This window comes from Pyxicephalus adspersus, chromosome 4 (genome assembly GCF_032062135.1).
Source record: "Pyxicephalus adspersus chromosome 4, UCB_Pads_2.0, whole genome shotgun sequence".
Taxonomy (NCBI): Eukaryota; Metazoa; Chordata; class Amphibia; order Anura; family Pyxicephalidae; genus Pyxicephalus; species Pyxicephalus adspersus.
Window position 1 is genome coordinate 68,540,136 of NC_092861.1, and position 21,043 is coordinate 68,561,178.

Below are 21,043 nucleotides of genomic sequence, written 5' to 3' on the forward strand. Positions count from 1 at the left end.
GTTACACCTTCCTCTATGGAGCAAACTATTCCCACCACTGCACTCCTTACCAAGAGTGTCTGCAAGTAAAATCTTGTATTGTCTTTCATTTTTTAGTATGTACCTCAAATACTGGGATGGAATTAAAGAATAATACACCCCCATGTTCTCCCGACATGCACATCACTGCTCAATGACTGTCAGGCAATCATGCATTGTTTTCTTTGGGGCAGTACCATATACCATTTTTTCCCCTCAATGGGCCTGATTAATTAAAGATTTGCAAGACTAGAGGCTGGGTTCACCCATGATAGTCAATCTTTTCCATTCTTTTGGAAATTATGCACAATGTTGTAGTAAAAAAGAATAGAAAAAAAAGCTCCACTGAATCTCCTACTATGTATTGTTTTTTCCTTGGAACATTTACACACTTCAAGGTTGTCCACATTACGTAACCCCCTTTAATCCAGTATAATGAAAGTCTTATTATTGAACAGTCTCATTGTTGATCAAACAATGAACGAATGGCTTCATAGGGAGGGTAAATTTATTTTTTTTTTCCTTTAAATGTTGTTTATTTTAAGGCTGATTTGCACATGTTCTAGTTAAGTACTGTTTTCAGACAAGTGTAAACATGTTCAAGTACGTTTAACAGTTCAGGATTTATTACTGGTTTTTATAGATGACCTAATAACAAAAATGTTTCCTTGGGGCCAGCATTTATCCATGTTTTTGTACATTGTTTTCTTGTGTCTAACAAATCCAGGATTTGCTGTTTCCACATCAGACAATGCCAAAGTAAGACCTACAAACTCAACTCGGTTAGGGAAGAGTCCAATTAACCTGTTTTAAACACACCAGCACAACAGTTTTTGATGTTTCTTTATTAACACATGTGTACAACTGCATATTTTTACTTACACTTGGCTTATTACATTTTCAGCTGGAATCCTTTCAGCCATTTTTTGTTTCCTTGAATCTTCCCAGTTATGTCACCAGAGGAGAACAATTTGTTTTGGATGTTGTTGTCTTCAACTATTTGGAACAAGATACAGAGGTAAACAGTAGAAATGGTTTAGTTCCATGTGCAAAAAGCTGTAGTTAAGAACAATAACCAGCTGGAACAGGAAGAGAGAGTTATTCTTTCAGTGGGGTCACAGAAAGAAATAAAAACTCAACAGTATTTTAACACTTTCATTTTTTATCCAAACTAAAAAAAATATATTGATTGGAGACTAAAGATAAACCCCTGTAAAAAAAAATCCATGTACATATACACAGTACTTTTTATTAGTTCCTATAACCTAGCCTTTTCAGCATCACTATGATATAGGTCTCTGTATGTGTACGTACCTATCACACTCTAGCAGCATAGCTTGGAAAACAGGCAGCATTCTCATTGGTTGATGGTTGTTAGAGGAGGTACCACAAGCAGGTGGCGTTCCCTTTGGTTGGTGGTTGATAAAGGTGATACCTTAGGTAGGCAGCATACCCATTGGCTGGTGGTTGTTAAGGTTGGCCCTCAGGCAGGCTGCATTCCCATTGGCTGGTGGTTGTTAGAGGTGGTACCCTAGGCAGGCAGCATGCCCATTGGCTGGTGATTGTTAAGGTGGTACCTTAGGCAGTCAGCATTCCAATTGGCTGCTGGTTGTTAGAGGTGGTAACTCAGGCAGGTTAGATTCCCATTGACTGGTGGTTGTTAGGGACCCTCCCTTCGCTAATAACAGGGGTCCCCAACCCCTGGTCCACGGCCCACTAGTTGGCTAGACCATGGAGACCAGCGGTGGCCCGCAGGTCTGGCCGATGCACCCCCCAGCAGGGTCAGGAGAAGGACCCCGCTTGGGGGGGGCACACCGGCCAGAGCCTCAGACCATGTCTCCCATACTGATCGCAGGCTCAGTGTGGTGGGGGGGTTGTGTCCAGAGACTCAGAGGCTTAGACCTGCGATAGGAGAGTGGGCGGGTTCTGGCATTATGACATCACTCAGGAGGAAGTTTCTTCCACTTTGAGTGACACGGGACTCCGGACTGTGCATGCGTAGACTCAGTGGTTCGTGAGCTGAATAAGGTTGGGGACCACTGCCTTAAATTATTCGACAAATGTTATCTCTAGCCACTATTAATATAATACATCTTGCTCCCGAATTGTTTAAAAGGTACATGGTGGTCAGCATTTTTGTTGGTGGTTGTGTTTAGCCAGATTAAAAAACATCCAAGCTGGTTGTTACCTATGACAAGTGATTTTTACAAAAACCTAAAGTAGGGTGAAGACTGTAGCCACCTCCCCACCACCCGGCACTTTTCAGTAACCACCTGGCTGTTTTTTGGTGCTTGCTGAAAAGTTGGGTCACAATAGAGGGGCTAAAATTTCTTCCCACCCGGCTCTAAAAAATTCCTGGGTTGAACACTGGTAGGAGATAATTGTAGTAATGATTACTTAGCACCTAATTGCCATGAAAAATGAATGTGAATTTTATTTTTCCCTTGTGGTCACTTTGGAATTCGGGATAATTCAGGATGAAGTGAGTATCTAAACTATTGGTCACAGGCATATTCCAAAATGTTTTGTGTGGTATGTTTTTTTTTCATAATAGTTTTATTTTGTTGTAAAAGTAACATAATAAAATAAAATATTATACATATCTCAATGAGATCCTGATATTATTAGGGGTAGTTATTACTTTAGATACATCATATGATAATATAGTAGGTTTTTCCTTCCTTTTTTGGTGCTATCCAATCTCTAATTTTTCCTTTTTTTGTTTTCTGTTTCCGCAAAGCTAAAATTGAAGCTGAACAACTAAATAACAACCACTAGGTGGTGCAAACTTACAAGAAAAGCTGATTCTATTAAGACTTCATAAAGTTGTTCTGCCTAACTTTTTTAAAACTACTCCTGAACCCATTGAAGATGCAGTTTCCATTTCCATTTTTTCCATGTAAACGTGAAAGTAGCAATATAGCAACCATGAAGTGATGTAAAAAAAGAAAAATGATAATTAGATGAAGTTATTTTACATATGCTCATACTGTCCCGATATTACAATAGGAAAAATAACAAAATAAGCATCATATGCTGTTGCTTAAAACACCCTGATGTATTACGTATACCACTGGCCCATTTTCAGAAAACTGGATTTGCCTTTAACAGTAATTTCCCTTCATAGGTTTCTGTGACCCTTGAACAGAATGATGCATATGAAATCCACCTTGAATTTATAAACGCAACTGGAAGCCAACAAACCGTATCTGTCCCAAGTCAAGAAGGAAAAATGATTTTCTTTCCAATTAAACCGATTCAGCTGGGTGAAATTCCAATTATGGTGAAAGCCATATCCTCCCTTGCTTCAGATGCACTGATTCAAAGGCTCCTGGTCAAGGTAATTTTTTACTAAAATCTGGAGTGATATCAGGCTAGCATAAAAACAAAATTATCTCAGACAAATAAAGAGTTTTCGCCTCGAAGTGTATGGTATATACAGCTGTAACAATGAGGTAAGCAATAAAAAATATCCCAAAACTTACAAGAAAAAACATATTAATGCTCCAAAACTTGGAACCGAGACCCAGACATTTTAAATTAATATGAAATTGTTGGACATTGTTCCAGTTTAAATTAGAAAGAGGAAATTGTAAATTGTTGATTTTTTCCCTATGTATAGCAGGAAATTGAAATTCTAAATAGCCTGTGCCAAGCCTTTATGTACAAGGGATGTGATAGATCTATTGGCATTGGAGTTGTGCCTTCGCCAGGCTCTATACACCTCTGGGTTAATGGATTTCAGCTTAGTGTACACTAAGTTCCATGTGGAAAAAAATCACAGTTATCCAATGAGTGTTAATAATGAATTATTAATTTAGCAAATGTAAAGGATGGCTGTAAGACATGTCCTAATGCCATATGTCTATATAGTATGTTTCCATTCTTCTAGTTTCCATGCTAGTTCCATGCTGTAAACATGTAAGTTCAAGTAAGGATGCAATGAAAGGCACCTGCAGTAATTAAAAAAAACTGTAATAATAATATTTCAGGGTCCATTTCACCACTTACAATCATCACTCGATTGATCATCACTAGCTTTGCATACACTTTTATGCACTGACAGTGTAATATTGCCATAATATTTATTTAGATATTCAGTGATGCATAATATTTTATATGACAATGAACACTTTAATTACTTTAATATGGCATCAGAAGTGAACCATTGTATGACACAACTCTGGGAATATCCAAATGGTTGGATTACTAAATGTGGAAAGTTAACAGGCATGATACTTTTAGTTAATTGTTGGCGTTTATAGTTAATTATATACTCCTTTATTTTGACAGGCTGAAGGAATAGAACACTCATATTCACAAACTTTACTTTTGGAACTGATCAACAGCAAACCACAAAATGTCTCTAAAGCTTTGAACTTTACATTCCCTCCTGATGTAGTAAGTGGCAGTGAAAAGGCATTTATCACTGTTGTTGGTAAGAATAACAACATTAACATTTTTAAGCAAAACTGCAATGAAGCAGTAGCACACTTTTTATTTATGTATTGAAAAACAATAAGGATTTTTTTGTTGACTCTATATTTGTTTCCAATACACCAAGTTACTTTTCCCCAGTTTGTCCTTTTTTAGTCAGTGGAATTAAACTTTTTTGGAACTTTGGTCAAATGTGCAAGTATACATAGCATTTTTACGCACTATGGAACTTGTACCTTTTAAAGTACTCAACTCCCTTGTTGTTAGGTCAATGCCCCTTTTCACGGCTCTCTTATTAGTGCTCCCATCACTTCCCTGTCATCTTCTAGTACCAGGGGGTCTTTAGCCACCTTGATTGCCTGTGCCTAGATGATATAACTCATTTATTTATCCAGGCGTGCCTTTCAGTGTGCAATTCATAAAAAACTTCTAGCAGAAAGAGCAAAAATGGTAGAATAGACATAAAAAAGTATCTTCTACCATAAATGTCATCAATATTTATTTGCAATCAGGTTTACTTTTTTGGGTTTAGTCCTGCTTTCAGGTTTTATTTTTAAGCAAGTATGCACAGTAGTCATCTCTTAACTGATGTCCTGAGATAAATAAATCACTGAAATCTAGCTTCTATGGGTTAATACGAGTTGATCTTTTGCATTTTCTTGCAAGAGTATAATCATGTTTCCTAGGATGTCTCCTAGGATGTTCCAAAGTCCAAATTTAGCCAAAAGAAGAATGTGCTTATAGCCAGGCAGGTGCAAAGATGTGGGATCTTGTTGTATGATTATTGATCACACATTTTTTTCATTTATCAAAGAATATACAATCATCCCTTATAACCTTAGCTACACACTGTTACAAGTATTCTTTGTCACTTTAGGACCAGTAATGCAAAAAATATGATGTGTAAAATAGGTTATACTATTACTTATACTGTTTGTTGTGGGCACCACTGCTGTCAATAAAAAAAAAATCCATCTCTGTGTATGTTAGTACCTTCCAAAGCAACAATAAAGCAGTGAAAACCACTGCTAGTCAAATCACTAGAAAGAAGTTTTTTTAGTTTTCAAAAGTAATTCAACTTTTTTTTTATAAGTTTCTTTATTAAAACCTTATTTTTTTAACTACAAAATCCTGCCATAAAGGTTATTGTTCAGGCATTTCCTGCTATGGGATGATAACTCTTGCAAAATGAAAGATCAGGCATTTATATATTAAGTGTTGCTGATAAAGAACAGCTGTTCTTAAAGCTTCACTTTTTATTTTTCCATTGCATAAGCCATGATCAAAAAACAAACTCTAACCTGTTTAATGTCAGTGCACTTCCTCAAAGGATTAGTGTTTTTTTATTTTAACAGAGAAACAGGAGGTTCTCAGAATGGCAGTGGAATATACATACATATATATATATATATATATATATATATATACAAATTTTGTATGTTGTAAATTGCTGACTGAATATCCCATGCTATGTATTATTGTAATGTCCATTAATAAAATAGTATGCTTTAAAACCATGTGACTTTTAATACCAGCCCTTTGTTTATAGGTGACATTTTGGGACCTTCAATTAGCAGCCTGCAGTCACTAATTCAACTTCCTTATGGCTGTGGTGAACAGAACATGATCAGATTTGCCCCTATTGTTTTTGTAATGGAATATCTAACAAACACAAGACAGACAAATGACTTTATGCCAAAATTGATTTGGTATATGAAAGAAGGTAAGAAAAGTCAAGTTATGTGAAAAACGACAATTTTGAAAGATTGTAAGAGACTAATATGTCTCTTTGGCAAGAAGATTATTACTGCTGAACATGTTAGTTACTTAAGTATATTTTGATTTTTAACAACTGTCTTCTTTATTTTCAAACAATAAGTTGATTAATCATGGCCATTCTGTCTTCCTAAAAGATAGTCATATTACTGTCTATTACCATCATAATGTAAGCAAGCTATAGACAGGCAGGTGCCTTTCCATGAATGATGAGAAGGATCCTGCTGCCGTTAACCATTTGTTTGCCGCACTTAGTGCCAAGTGGCACACTCACAGTTAACGCTTTTCTTCCACTTTATAAAAAAGATGAAAACACAGAAACGACAGTAGATTGTCCAATATGATGCAAAATCTATGTAAGTGTTAACCAGAGCTTTACATATCACTTTTTAGGAGCTTCCATTAAACATGCCGCTCCATAATGAAAAATTTTAATTTTTGAATATAGTAGATTATGGACATATCCTTCTAGGGATTTGTAGATGACATACAGCTGTAAATCAAACTCCCACATCTACTGGACAAACATTTTTTTGAGCTAGAATAGGCAAAATCTGATTACAAACTGAAGAAAAAAAGACTAGGTGGAGGCAGGGGGCTGGATGAAATGTCATTTAATAAATAGGTTTAGAATTATTATTAGGTAGCCTCATACATCAGATAAGATCAGGTTAGATTTATTAACTAGGATGAAGCTGTATAATATAATAAGGTTCTAGTCTACATTATACATAGTTTCATTATAATTCTTACTTCATGTGCCAAATAAACTACTCCCTTTGACATTTGTTGTGCTTCATAATCAGGGAGCTTGTGTTACCTTATAAGTAATGCTAAACTGTGCAGAACAAATGAAAGAGATTTAATTTCGTGCTAACTAATGTAATAAAGATGTCCCTGTTACCGATATTTGTTACCCAGAGCTCTGGAAAAACACACTTCATAATTACAAAACAAAAAAAAAAAATATAAAGTTTTTTTTTTGTTCCCAAAGACTGCCAATAAGTATGTAAAGTGTAAGAATGCAAATGTGGTAATGAAGACACCATACTGTTTAGGAATAAAGACGATTTTTGTGGGTTATTAGAGGTGCTCAGAGTTTGGCACTTCTTATTAGGGGACCCTGGACGTTGTGTTTCTAGAATTTCCTTTAGAGGTTCGGATATTATCTTCCCTTACCTTGCAGGCCTGAGCACTGACCATGAATGTCCTTTGGCAAAAAGACAAAAAGCCCAGACAAGCAATCTGAAGAATATTGACAGTTTATTTATAAAGTAGGAGAAAACATTTTTACTTTTTTACTATTTTCTTTTGTATAGCAACCCTCAAAAGAAAAGTTTTTTTAAGAGCAAAAGTTGAGGGCTATAACATCTAATGGACAGTAACTGCCTTTTGGACAGAAAGTGTACTTTCCAGAGTCCCCAGGGTCAAGTTTCCTGCAGCCTAAACAGATGGAAACCAGTCCATGTAACTCACTGAGACATTTCCTATGTCCCTGACTGCTGGACTGATAAATTATTGGTAGATTGCTATACAAATTAATAAACTCTTCAATATTATATATACTGTGTATATATATATATATATATATATATATATATATACAGTATATATATATTATTTATAAGCTTTATAATTGGAACTAGTGGATGATGATTTTACCCTCTATGTAAAACATTCAAGCTGGCTTTAGTTTTATCAACTTTAGCATTATGGTATGTCTAAAATCTATAAAACAGAAGAAGATAAAGGAAAATGTTTTCTATAATCCTTGCATTATATGTAATAGACCAGTTTTTTTCCCCCGAGGTATGCTTTCTGTAAGTTAGACCAAAAGAAGCAAAAAAGAAATACACAATGGGACCAATATAAGGTAAAACTTCCTAAAACTTTCTAAAAATGAAGGAATCTAAAACCTAAAGTTTTAATTGGCAATATAGAACATGACAAACATATTTTCAGGGAGTTTTTAAAAATCAGCCCATCCAATGGTGATATTTGATCTTTAGGATGATCTTTATCAGTGGGCTTTTCTCATGCTGATATTTTTCAAAATATAAAAACCCATGACCAGACCGTGGGACTGTGAGACTAGTTACATTGCACATAACATATTTAATATTGGCAAAAAATCTGGTAAAACTGGTGAAAAAAATAATTATTATTTTCCTGTTGCTGTTGAAACTTCTGAAAATGTTCTACCTTTAACTGTAATTTCACTTTTACCTTGGTTATTACCCCAGGTTTCTCTAAAACAAAATGTAATATATTGGCTTTAATAAAATCATATTGTTTTCAGCTATCATTGCTGCAGTCCCTGGCTCTGAGTTCACCCTGCTATGTTCTAAATCAGGAGTACCCACACTTTTTTGGCTTGTGAGCTACTTTTAAAATGACAAAGTCAACATGATCTACCAACAATAAAAACTTGGACTTAATATCTCTTGTGCCCGGTAGTTTATTTTGAAAGGAAGGGCTCTGCGATCTAATCTGGTAGCTCTTGCGATCTACCGGTAGATCCACCTGTTGAACAGGATTAGTTTTAGTATAGGTGACCCAGCATAATAGTAGTTTAGGCTCCAGCCTCAAATACAATACATACTGTTTAGTATCATCTGACGTCATTCATGGATTCGTCCTTGCAGATCCACAAACAGCGAATGATCCTAATACAAGTGAAGGGGAGAGAGCACAGCGGGGTGTCGTTCTTCCCACTCCCCTCTCCATAGAGCAGAATGGTGCTGTGTGTACATCTTTCAGTCTTTTGTTTTTGGAAACGATCATGAAAGATCCTTACCAACGACAAAAATCTCATGTGTGTACATTTTCTGCAATCTATTTGTTCAAAGTGTTGTATACATTAATAAAAGTGTTTTATTATAGGAATATACATTTAGGCTGGGTCTAAATGGATGGTTTTAAAAATGCAAGTAAAAGTTCCTACCATGTTTATATGCCTTCTTATGCACTTTTACAAGCGTTTTGAAGTTCGACTTTAAAATGCTAAAAAAACTTTTAACGGTATGAACGCCTATGGCGCGTTTTACCGCTAATTGCCGCGATTTTACATAAGTGTTTATAAAAGGTTTACTTTAAATCTTTCAGGGAATGAGTACAGGGGTACATAAAACCCCTTACTCATTGCCTGGAAGAGTTAAAATATGTGTGAAAAAATTGGACGAGGCTTTAATGTTAAATTATTTTATTAAATGTGTGTGTTTGTGTAACTAAACTTTTTTTTTACCGGTTATCTCAATGACAGGATGATTCCCAGGGCTGCAATCATGACATGAGCACAGCCGTGGGACTCCACCTGACAGTGAGGGATCCTCGCGCACTAGGGGTTAAATGAGGACAAGGCTCTCCATTCACATTCAGTGCTCTGTGATTGCCTGAGTTTTTCTGTTTCTCAGCCATTCAGCACTAGACTTGAATGGGGGGACTTGTCCCCATTTATCCCTAGTGCTCTGTGATTGGCTGAGAAATAGGAAACCCTGATGACAGCTGAAGCATCATCAGGGAGGAGAGCAATCAGCGGAGTTCTGCTATGCTGACAGCTCCGCTCCCCTGATTGCTCACGCAGCCCTAGAGGAGTAGTATGTGCTACAGATACAGAATACATGTCAAAGCTCCTCTAGGGCTGTATATTTTAACCCTTTCTGGAAATGAGTAAAGGGGTTTTATGTACCCCTGTACTTATTCCCCAGGGTGGGGTGGTGGAGATCCAGGAGTCTCCTTTTTAAAGGGGGCTTCCAGATACCAAAGTCCTGCTAAAAACATTTATAATATGTTTTCAATTGAAACTTTTATAAAAAGCTTAAAAACACTTGTAAAAGCCTCCATTGAGTTCAGTAAGAGTGTTTTCAAGCGTTTTCCCTCGTTTACCCTGCGTTTTAATTTTTTAAAAGTTGCAAGCAACATTTAACATAAAGCTCATAAATGTGCCTGAAGGAAACATCCTGATGTAGATTAGCGCATTGGAATGCATGGGGATTTCAAACATGGTTAACAGGTTAAACACTGGGGAAACAGTCCCTGTAGACTAAGCCTTAGCTATATGTTAAGCTTTTAATGAAAGAAAATAGTATAAATGAAGATGAAGACATTTCTGTACAATGATATGTTATGCAAACACACAGATTTATATTTTCAAACAATTCACATAGTCATTGTTGAACAAAAGTCCTTGTTTTATTGTTCTGTGTGAATTGAGATTAACTAGCAATCGTCAATGTACTTTAATGTGCTTAGGCCTAAGCCCAAAATGTACTAAGGAAAAGTGATACATAGTTACATATTCAGTAAGGTTGAAAAAAGACATAAGTCTTTTAAGTTCAACCATTAAGGAAAAAAACATATCCCATGGTAAAAATCCTATAGACATAGTTCATCCAGAGGAAGGCAAAAATAACCCTGGTTTAATTTGCTCCCACAGGGGAAAAAAAATCACTTCCTGATCCTGTGAGGCATTCAGATGTTCCCTGTATCGATAAGTGTATAGTCAAGTGTTTAACTACATGAATTAAAATTGTGATTGAATGAAGATTTGCTGGTCAGTAAGAAATGACATCTGAAAGATGCAATGCCACATCTCAATTGATTTAGACAATATTCCTAATTGTGCAGAGAAACTGGACTTTTTAGGCATACAGTAAAATTAAACAATAAATATTTTAATGGTAAATCATTTTTAAAACCAAGATAAAAATTGAACAGTTGCCTATATAACATAAACAATGTTCCAATATACATCACAAGTTCTTTCTCAAAGATCCTAAACATGAATCTCTTTGTAACATATGGTCTCTTGGTAGTTCTATTTTACATCAACTCATTTCGCGACTATTAAGTCGCTTCTTCAGAATGAATCAATTATAGAGACTACTGTAGATAACACTGATAACCAAATAACAGTGGAGTAACTCTTCCCAATTGTAAAGGTAGATCTACAACAAGAGATAAGCAGAAGGGCATAAACAGCAGGTATAGTTTTAGAGGATCCAATTATTTCCAAGATGAAAAAGCCCAATTGGGGGTATACTGTTTACTAAATGGCGTCCTGTATGCTGAATTGTCCATCCTCCTGGGATGGACAATTCAGCATGCAGGACGCCTTTTAGTAAACCACAAATATTAATACTACGGGGATTCACTTCAACCCAAACTTTATCCCTAATGGTAAGCTAATATTTCTACTCAAACATGTTTTAAGAATGTATATACTTCTCACTATGCATAAATATGATCCTCATAAAACCTGACTACACACAGTAATGTACTGTTTTTTTCAGGCTATCAGCGAGAACTTGTCTATCAGAGAGAAGATGGATCTTTCAGTGCATTTGGAAATGATGACCCTTCTGGAAGCACATGGTATGCTAGCTGTTAAATAAAATCATCTGCTACATACATCAGCAAGATGTTCTGACATATACTTCCTATACATCTAATTGAAACATATGTTTGTCTGGGTTTCAAAAATGTAATAGAACAGACACCCTAAATACAGATGAAAAGTTTTTCTAGGGTTGGTCCTCCACATTTGTAAATCATTTAGAAGCGTAAGCCTGTTACCTAAATGTTGTTTACATTCTTGGTCCAACACAGTAAGATATCTCTATATTCTTATATCCCAAGAGTCAGGTAATTTTATTTTCAGTTTTTTGTTAGTAGTTTTTTCAAGTATTTACTGTTTATTCAAGGAGTGGGCTAGTAAATTCTTAATAGCCAGTTAGTGGAAAGGGCAAGAAAATCACAAATATTTTGACTAAGTAGAGTAGAATTTTATTATTATTACCAGAAGATATCAAAGTAGACAACATGTTTATTCACTGCTTTACTAACAACAGGAGCATGCCTACCACACAAGCCCTCCAGTAGTAGGTTTCTGAACCAAAATGAAATCAGCAAACCTTCTACCATAAAAAAGGGAGTGATCAAAAAATGCACTGGCTACTTTTTATGTCTCATGACTCTGCTTGTGTGTGCTTTTTATAACTTAAGGGAATACACCAATTCATTTATTAACACTGTTCATAACGGCTATTTTGTACAGTTTGCCAGTTCTATTGATGTGTTATGTAATAAAGAGCCTTTATAAATAGATTTATAATTTGGGGAAACATATTGGCTTTCTCTCTGGTAATGGGAAATATTTACAATATCCTGCAGAGGTTGAATTTGAACTAATACTGTATCTATGCATTTGCCAGGTTCCCTTTTCATCTGAGGCTTTTGTGCTAATACAAGAAGGAGTGGTTGCCATGTAATTGCCTTTAAACATTTTATTCCTAGACCATTATCCTTTTTAAAAATGGTATGAGTGTTGAAAATAATACTCAACTACTAGTCTATATTGTTGCCTTGGATGAACATTATTCTTACACTAAGACTAAATAAGAGTAGCTTTACAAAAATACTTCCATTAACTGTTTATTTATATAAATAATTTAATTCTTTTAAAACTGCCATGGCAGGGTTTCTCAATCTGGTATCCTCCAGAGGTTCCTAGGGCTTTCTTGAGCAATAAGCAATTTTTGCATTTCAGGTCATTTCAGGTCAAGTTTTTGTCTACCTGTTAGGGTGGCATTCTTTCCAATGGCCAGCAATGTAAGATGCATTCTTCCCAATGACCACCACACTAATATACTGTGAGTTGTAGTTATAGTAATTATAGAAGGGGTTCCCTGTGGACCTGAAAGTTATTTTAAGGGTTTCACCCATGGTAAAAAGGTCAATAAAAACTGTGCTAGGGTATACTAAGTTTTTTTTCTTCATATTTCATATTACCGCTTTTATTGGGAAGCTGTATTTATGCTTTACTACTACTACTTAGCAAAATAATTATTTAAGTCGGAGGTGTCAAACTCCAATACACAGTCAGCCAAAATGAACAAATTAGGAACATGTTGCTGGCCAACCTTAAAATTTTTTGAAAAAATAGGTACAATTGAGGAAGGTCGCTCATGAATGTAAACAGAGGAGGGGGAGCTTGTGGGTCCTGATTGAAGCCAGCAGAGCATTCTGGGATTTGTAGTATTAGCAGTGCATACACTGTCTACCAGCGGGCCAGCTCTAGTAGATTTTGGTGGATTTTCTCGTGGGCCAAATATAATTATAGTGTGGGCCAGATTTGGCCTGGGGGCCTGAGTTTGACACCCTTGATATAGGGTTTTAAACATTTTAAATATGTTTAAGTATAACACAGTTTCCTATTTACTTCTGTTTTTATGGTGCATTGAGTTTTGTTTTTCAAGAGAAGGCACTTATTTGGATGGTATTCTTTTATAACAATCCTTGTTTAAAACCAGATGACTTTGTTAGATGCTTTACAGTCCTGTTTGGTTAAATTTGTCTGCTTTAGGTTACCTATTTCTTTTTTCTTTTGAGGTTATCAGCATTTGTCCTGAGATGCTTTTTGAAAGCTCGTCAGTTTATATTAGTTGATCCTGTAGTATTGCATGATACTCTGACATGGCTTCTCAAGCATCAGAAAAAAAATGGAGAATTTTGGGAACCTGGAAGAGTAATAAACACCCAGCTTCAAGGAGGTCATTACAGTCCAGTTACTTTAACTGCATATATAATGGCAGCTCTCATTGAATATCCTGGAATCCTGGTAAGAGACCAATTCTATTTAACTTTAAATTCAAACGGTTCTATGTAAAAATATTTCTACCTCATTTTATAGCACCCAAATGAAGGTATCAACCAACATTTCTTATACAATGCGCCTCAAACAGAAGAAAAGATGACTCTGTAAACTGAACATGGCAAAATTGTTAATAGGAGGAGAAAGCTTGGATCCAAGTATTTAAAACAATTTTAAACTCAGCTAGGAGCCCTCAGGGTTTTGCATTTTGTGCAAGCATGCTCAGTGTCTACCTGCAACACTGCAATGTCCCTTGACTCTGCCATTACCGTCTAAGCCCATTCTTCTTCCAGGTTTGCATTCTTTGGCTATCTTCATTTGTCATATGTTATGTGAATAACACATCCAAAGCTATCTGTTAAACAGTACCATTAAGTGCAAAAACATAGCTTAATAAGGAAGTCAAAGGGTGGTTCTAATCGACTCAGACTATCAGACAGTAAACTACCGGTATCTAGTATTTCTGGGTTTAGATTCTGGCAGTAGTCCCCTTAGGGTGAAATAATAGCTAATAAGGAAATCCTTGATGACATTTTTTTTGTTAGTCTATTAACATGAACATTTTGCTGTGGTTCTCAAGAATTTTCTTCTGGTTCATTTCCTTTTCATTATATTTTGTTTCCTGAAAATCATGGATTCTAAAATATTGTTGACCATACATATTTCCTCAGCTTGAACATCAACAAGTAGATCAGGTGAAGGGACAGAATGTGCACTTTGGAACAATTTAGTGATTTAACTGCTTTAGACAAAACATGTTCCCACTTTTAGCCAAACTTGGAGTATGTACTAAGGTTTTTAGTGAACAGGTAAACTTTGTCACCTGTATAAAATCTGTGAAGACTGACTCCCACTTTGATTTAGTTTTCTCGAGTTTATTTTAGAATTTCAAGTTTTAGGTGTCTTTTAGGAAGGTCTTTTGGGGCAACATGTAATGTTCAGAGATGCCAAACTGTGGGGGTTCCTAAACCAGATTGATAAGAGTTAACAAAGCTAAATTATGCTTTAAAATAAATTAAAGATGTACATATCAATCATACATCACAAAACTTAATATAGACATTAAGCAGGGTGGGGTTTCAGGTGACTCACTGAGATGGGGTACTGCCACAAAAAGTGGACTTTTTAGGAATTGAACCCTGATAAATATACCCCTACCGGTCCCGTGTAATCAGCAAACACATTCCAATTGCATAGAAATCTTCTTGTAGATGGGACAAAACAGAGCAGAATTTGAAGCTTCAACTAGATAGTATCTATCTATGGTATGATGACACAGCACATCCAAGAACCAGGGCAATGTATTTCAATATAAGGTTTACTTGTGTACAAGCTAATTCACTTGTTGGATGCAAGTGGGATGGGAATACACACATTAAAAATGATACGGATTGAAAATGAAACCCAATGTCAGTTTACCAAACAGATTGGCGATCAGCACACATAGCCTTATTACGTGCAGTTATAAGAATAGGTGAACTGATTCTCTCATCTCAGTGTAGAGTAGACTTCCTTTAAAGTGAAAGCAAATTTCCAAATAAAGTCATTTTTTTTTGTGCTCACATATTTTCAGGCTGATTCATAAACCTGTAAAAAGGCTTTTTGTTTTATGGGATAAGTTTTAAATACTGTGCCAAACTGTGTGCTATGCAAAAAAAACAAAACAGGAACTCTTAGGAAACCCCACAGTTATGCGTCTCATAAATGACCTTGTGTTCATTGTTACTTACACTGACTCTCCTGGGTCATATAAAAATGTATCTTTTTTATACTGGGGATTCCTCTACTTAGAATCATCAAAATATAATGAAATCATCTGCTTCATACCATGACAAAAAGGTCATAATAACATAATTTATGTGTGATTTTCTCCACTGATGCAATTTTATAATAGTTTCAACACAGAAACGACATTTAAATTGAAAACATTGCTTCAAAAAATGGCCACTTGGAAAAAAGAGTTCACTTTGTGATGTCTTGTCTGAGTAGTGTTGAGAGAACTTTACATTTGCTCCAGACAAGTTGTACTTTTTGGAGAGATTACAAAGCCAATACAAATACACCCTGACTGATTATAGTGCTGGAAAATAACAATAAAATGTCACTACTACAGCGTCATAAACAAGTTCAGTGATTCAGCGGACTTTCTAAAGTTTCCCAGTAACATTCATCACGGTTATAAAGTGTTCTAAGCAAATGAAATATTTTATCCAGGTCCAGATAAATATGTGGTATGCTTTGATGTCAGTAGGCAAAGGGGGTGTCAGGGTTGCTAGCAGCATTTAGTAAATAAAAACAGTTTTGCTACTGGAAAAAACAGAGCATTGTTGAAATATGTTACATCTATAACTCTGTGAATGGAAAGAACCAAAGGTTCTTGGCATTCATCTACACATATATGATCATCTTAAAACACAGCTTCTTATGCAACTGATTTTGTAGATTAGATCTTCTGGATAGAAGTATGGAGCTGCCATTACTATTAGGCCCTTGGCACAAAACACATATGTGTCTTACGTTTTATGCGCACATTTAAAGTCAATGGCAAGCAAGTTTTGGATCATGCACCTTTAGGACATACCAGAAAGGGTACCACCCACATTCAATTCAAACTAGAAACTGTGAATGTTTTCCATACAAATACTATTCTGCAATAAAAAGACATTCCCAATTCAAGTCCAAGTGGTAAAATATAGAAGTCCAGTGTACTAATAATGTTTTTTACATATACATATTTAGGTTTGTCCCTTCTCATATTATACCCATATATTCCCATATTGACCTATCATCGGAATATCAGTGATCAGCCCTGTTCGCTATAACTACAAATCATACACTTTTGGGGACCCTCACCATAAATACCATGTCTGTCCCTTTCTATAATAAAAACCTGAACCATAGTTTATTTTAAAGCAGAATGTAGGAACCTGTGGGGACATTATGTTATGTCCTGATGCCTACATTCCTCCTTATGTTTGCTGTATAACACCCTGGGGCCCTCAACACCCTCAAGTTCTTTGTAATACAAGTGATCAACTGAGTTTCTTAGTTAGTGATATCCCTTTACTCAAAAAATCTCAAAAAAGAGAACTGATTGTCCTAATAGACCCCTGATTTGATGGGGTGCGGCATGTATTCTGAACCATGAAGATGGTTTATTTAATTGTAGTACTGAGTTTTAGAGAGTTCCTTTATTTTATATAATGAATTTAGACCATGTAAAGGCACAAGGTTTTATTATAATAATAAGGTTTTATTTTAATCCCCTTGCATTTGCATTGCTTATTGCATGTATGTTTTTTAATTACGTTTTCTCTTAAATATTAAAAAAGTACATTCAGATTAGTTAAACTCTGTAAGATTACATATTTGTACACTAAAATTATTAATTTTATATTCCCATTTTGAATCTGTATTAAAATAAATTATTACCATGCCAAGCATTGAGTTTATGCACTAATGTTGTAAAAACATGCAATTTAAAATGTCTTTGAATAAATACAATCTCTGTGTGTTCTTTCCAGAGAAATGTGACTTCATTTGCATTGTATGATATAAAACAAATGTTGTTCTCCTCAGAATTCTACTCAAATGACAGCTGCTACAAATTACTTGGAGTCCCAGATGAATGAAGTCATTTCTGATAACTACACCCTAAGTCTTGTGACATATGCATTATCATTGGTTGGGAGGAACAAAGCTAAAGAAGGCCTAGACCTTCTAAACAGTAGAGCAGAGCATGAAGGTAACTACATAGAAGCAGCCTTGTACTGGCAAATATTTTAAATGATTAACATCACTAAATAACAATTTTAAGTCCAGACGTGCAAAAGGTAATTACTCATTAATGCCAAGCTTAGCTTGCTCCCATTAGTCCCTTTACCTCAAACCATATTAGTATTCACATGTGCATTTCCTTCTGTACACAGTTAATTCTAGGTGGCAGATTTTTCCATAGGTAGTATTCTATACTGTTGTAGTTAAAAAAGGATATACACACTTTCTGCCATCTATGTGAATTGGTATCAATTAGCCTTTTTTTGCATTTGCTGAAAATATTAGCATTGATCATTTATCTGCTTATGAGTGCATGTATGGGATCGCACATATGAATGCACATCTACAAAGTCTTTTGCACTGTGCCCATTTATATCTATAGATTCCTAATCATTGTTATTTACTGAGGCTAAAGCAAAGTCTCAGATGATTCAAGTAATTTTTGTCCTTTAAATTGTGTGTTAACTTTGAGCATATTTTTTTCCTGTAGGGGATTTAAGGTTTTGGAAGTCCTACGTGCAGACAGCTTCTGAATGGTGGCAGCCAAGCGCTATAGATATAGAAACAACCTCTTATATTCTGTTGTCCCATGTATATCAGAATCGTGTGACTGAAGGAATAGCAGTGATGAAATGGCTAAGCCAGCAGAGGAACTCCCTAGGAGGATTCTCTTCCACTCAGGTTTGTTAGAATTACCTATAATCAGCATAGTAAACTTTCCTGGTTCAAATATTTTCTTAGTAAATCATAAATATTTTTTAAAATGAATAAAAAACCTGCATAAGTTCAGATTGTATTTACTGAATGTAAGAAAAAAATAAAAACAAATTATTGAAGGCTATTATCTTTTTTTAATCAAATCTATTTTATCAAATATTATATTGGCTTCTATATAGTCTAAGATTTAATTAAAATATATATTTTAGGAAATATGTTAATTTAGAAAACAACCATGTTCTTATAGTATTTTTATATAAAAAATGTAGCACAAATATTGATTCAATACTGATATTAAATAAATGTAACATATATTTACTACAAAATGGGAAAAGATTTTAAACACAACAGGTATAATATTTAACTTTGATTATATTGTATTTTTAAACAGGATACCATCGTGGCTTTGCAAGCAATGTCACTATTTGCATCTAGGTATTCTATAAGCAAACCAACCTTACATATATCCGTGGAGGGAGACCAGATGGCTTCTACAAGTTTCACTGTTGATTCTGGAAACCGCATGTTGCTGCAAACTAAACCAGTAAGGTTTATGACTAAGGGAGCTTGGAAGTTTGCAATTTTGGGTCGAATAGCCAGGGTGTCTTTATTGACAAACAAAAAATTACAAAAAATCAATAACCAATTAATCTCTCTCTCTCTCTCTCTCTCTCTCTATATATATATATATATATATTTACTCCTTCCCTTCTAACTTATATAACTAACTAAATTATTTTTATAATGTATTAAGCACTGACTACAAAAGAAGAACTGCATGTAACCAAAATTTCTGATTTTAGATTACTGCTGGAGAAAATATCAATCTTACGGTTACTGCAAAGGGTGTTGGCTTTGCCTTGTTTCAGGTACTTTTTTCTTACTTTAATAAACAAATTCAGGTATATTTTTAGATTCTTTTGGTGAGAACATTTCTAAGCAGAATCTTTGTAAATATAAGTAAATTAAATACATCTGAACCTATTTTTTCGAATCAACAGAGCAACATACGAAGATAGACGGTAGCCAATTATAGATCATTTCCTTTGATAGTGAATAGAAAGGCATACTATGTATGCAGTATGCACAATGCACTTACATTACATGTTACACTCATGATGGCGCATTAGTTGATTGATTGATTTCATTGATACAATTAGATTACCAGTTACCCATTTATCCGGAAATAACCCTGAATATGGGTGAGAGGGATGTCAGTTTTAAAGGCCGGTTTACGCTATGGGGAATATTTATAAAGAATTTATTCTGACCAAACCTGCATGTAAAACATCCTGTTGCACGTGTTTTAAAGACAGTGATTGATAAAGTCCACTAAATGTTTGGAGATGGTCCAAAGACAAATAGACACATTCAAGAACTGAATGATTCATAAGTGTTTTGGTTTGGTTTAGTTTTTATTATGCTGCTACTGTTTCTAAATGTATATACTGTATATTATAATGCGGAATCCTTTATGCTAATAGGTAAATATTTCTTTCATTTTAGCTTCATGTCATCTATAATGTGCATCCTATTCGATCCAGTAAACGCAGATCCACAGATAATAAAGATCCTTTTAGTTTAGAAATCACAGTACATGATGACAAAGAAAACATTAATAATGTAACACTAAATGTATGCACAAGGTATGTAAATTGTTTTTAATGTTCTTTTCTACTGCAGTTGTACAGCATTCAGAGTGAGCGTATATAAATCCTGTTTAATAATAATAATAATAATAATAAAAAGTAACCAAGTGTGCAATCCAAATTTGTCATTATTATTGCCTTGGGAAATGTGATTATGTTTGTTCCAGCACGCTGCCTCTTGCATGCAGTACACATATTTGTTCCTTTTAAGCTAGGAAGAATGACTTTGTTATACATTTGTAGGCTGCAGTACATTTCACAAAGTGGTGTTGGGGAAATCTTGGCTCATTCTTGTCTAATTTCATTGATATTGTATGCCAGGTAACATGAGCACAAAACACACAAACTATTAGCTATGAATTTAGGAATATCATTCAGATGTGTTATATTAGATTTCATGGTAGGTAGGGGATAACTACATACAATTTTCTATTTGTATGTTAAAAATGCACAGCATCAGATCAAATATAAAGAGCTGGTTCAGTTTTTATTACTTTTGTACTTACCCTTCTTCAATTAGACTAGCAGTACAACACAGTGCTTTAAATAAATGTATAAGTAAGGCGTTTTCTTTTTACCTCCCACCACCTCCTATCTATACACCAAAAGAGAAACTTTGGATACAGTATAGACTTTTTTTCTTGCGTAGAGATTGTTTACATCCAGTCATCCTGTGCTGTACTACTTTTTGTTTTTTTTAGAAAAATCTATATATCTGTAAATCATTGCAGGCACCAGTGGAAAAATAGTATCTAAGCACTACCTGAAAAACCAAGCAATGTAAAGCTGGTCCATTCTGCATTTGATGTATGTCTTTAGTGTAATATATATGAAAGGGTGGAAAAACCTGACTTTATGTTCAAAAAATTTACCTGCACTTGTAATGAATGGTGACAATCATTGGTTAGCATCTTTGTACAACTCACTTATCTATGGCGTACAAAGACAGAAAATAGGCAGTGTAGCACTGTTTAGCTATGCACTTTAACAGTAAGCACTGGTTTAAGGTTGTTTACTA

At 35.0% G+C, this 21,043-nt stretch overlaps 1 protein-coding gene across 1 annotated transcript in view; it reads left to right on the forward strand.

The window, feature by feature from the left end:
* The window catches only part of LOC140328729 (CD109 antigen-like), an 80,522-nt gene that overhangs the window by 48,897 nt on the left and 10,582 nt on the right, over positions 1 to 21,043 (forward strand). The window contains exons 21-31 of the mRNA XM_072408526.1: positions 923 to 1,036; positions 3,146 to 3,358; positions 4,312 to 4,456; positions 6,005 to 6,178; positions 11,523 to 11,604; positions 13,621 to 13,849; positions 17,462 to 17,627; positions 18,150 to 18,340; positions 18,768 to 18,920; positions 19,180 to 19,245; positions 19,883 to 20,022. Coding sequence (XP_072264627.1) covers positions 923 to 1,036; positions 3,146 to 3,358; positions 4,312 to 4,456; positions 6,005 to 6,178; positions 11,523 to 11,604; positions 13,621 to 13,849; positions 17,462 to 17,627; positions 18,150 to 18,340; positions 18,768 to 18,920; positions 19,180 to 19,245; positions 19,883 to 20,022 — 1,673 coding nt within the window. The remainder of the gene's footprint in view (positions 1 to 922; positions 1,037 to 3,145; positions 3,359 to 4,311; positions 4,457 to 6,004; positions 6,179 to 11,522; positions 11,605 to 13,620; positions 13,850 to 17,461; positions 17,628 to 18,149; positions 18,341 to 18,767; positions 18,921 to 19,179; positions 19,246 to 19,882; positions 20,023 to 21,043) is intronic.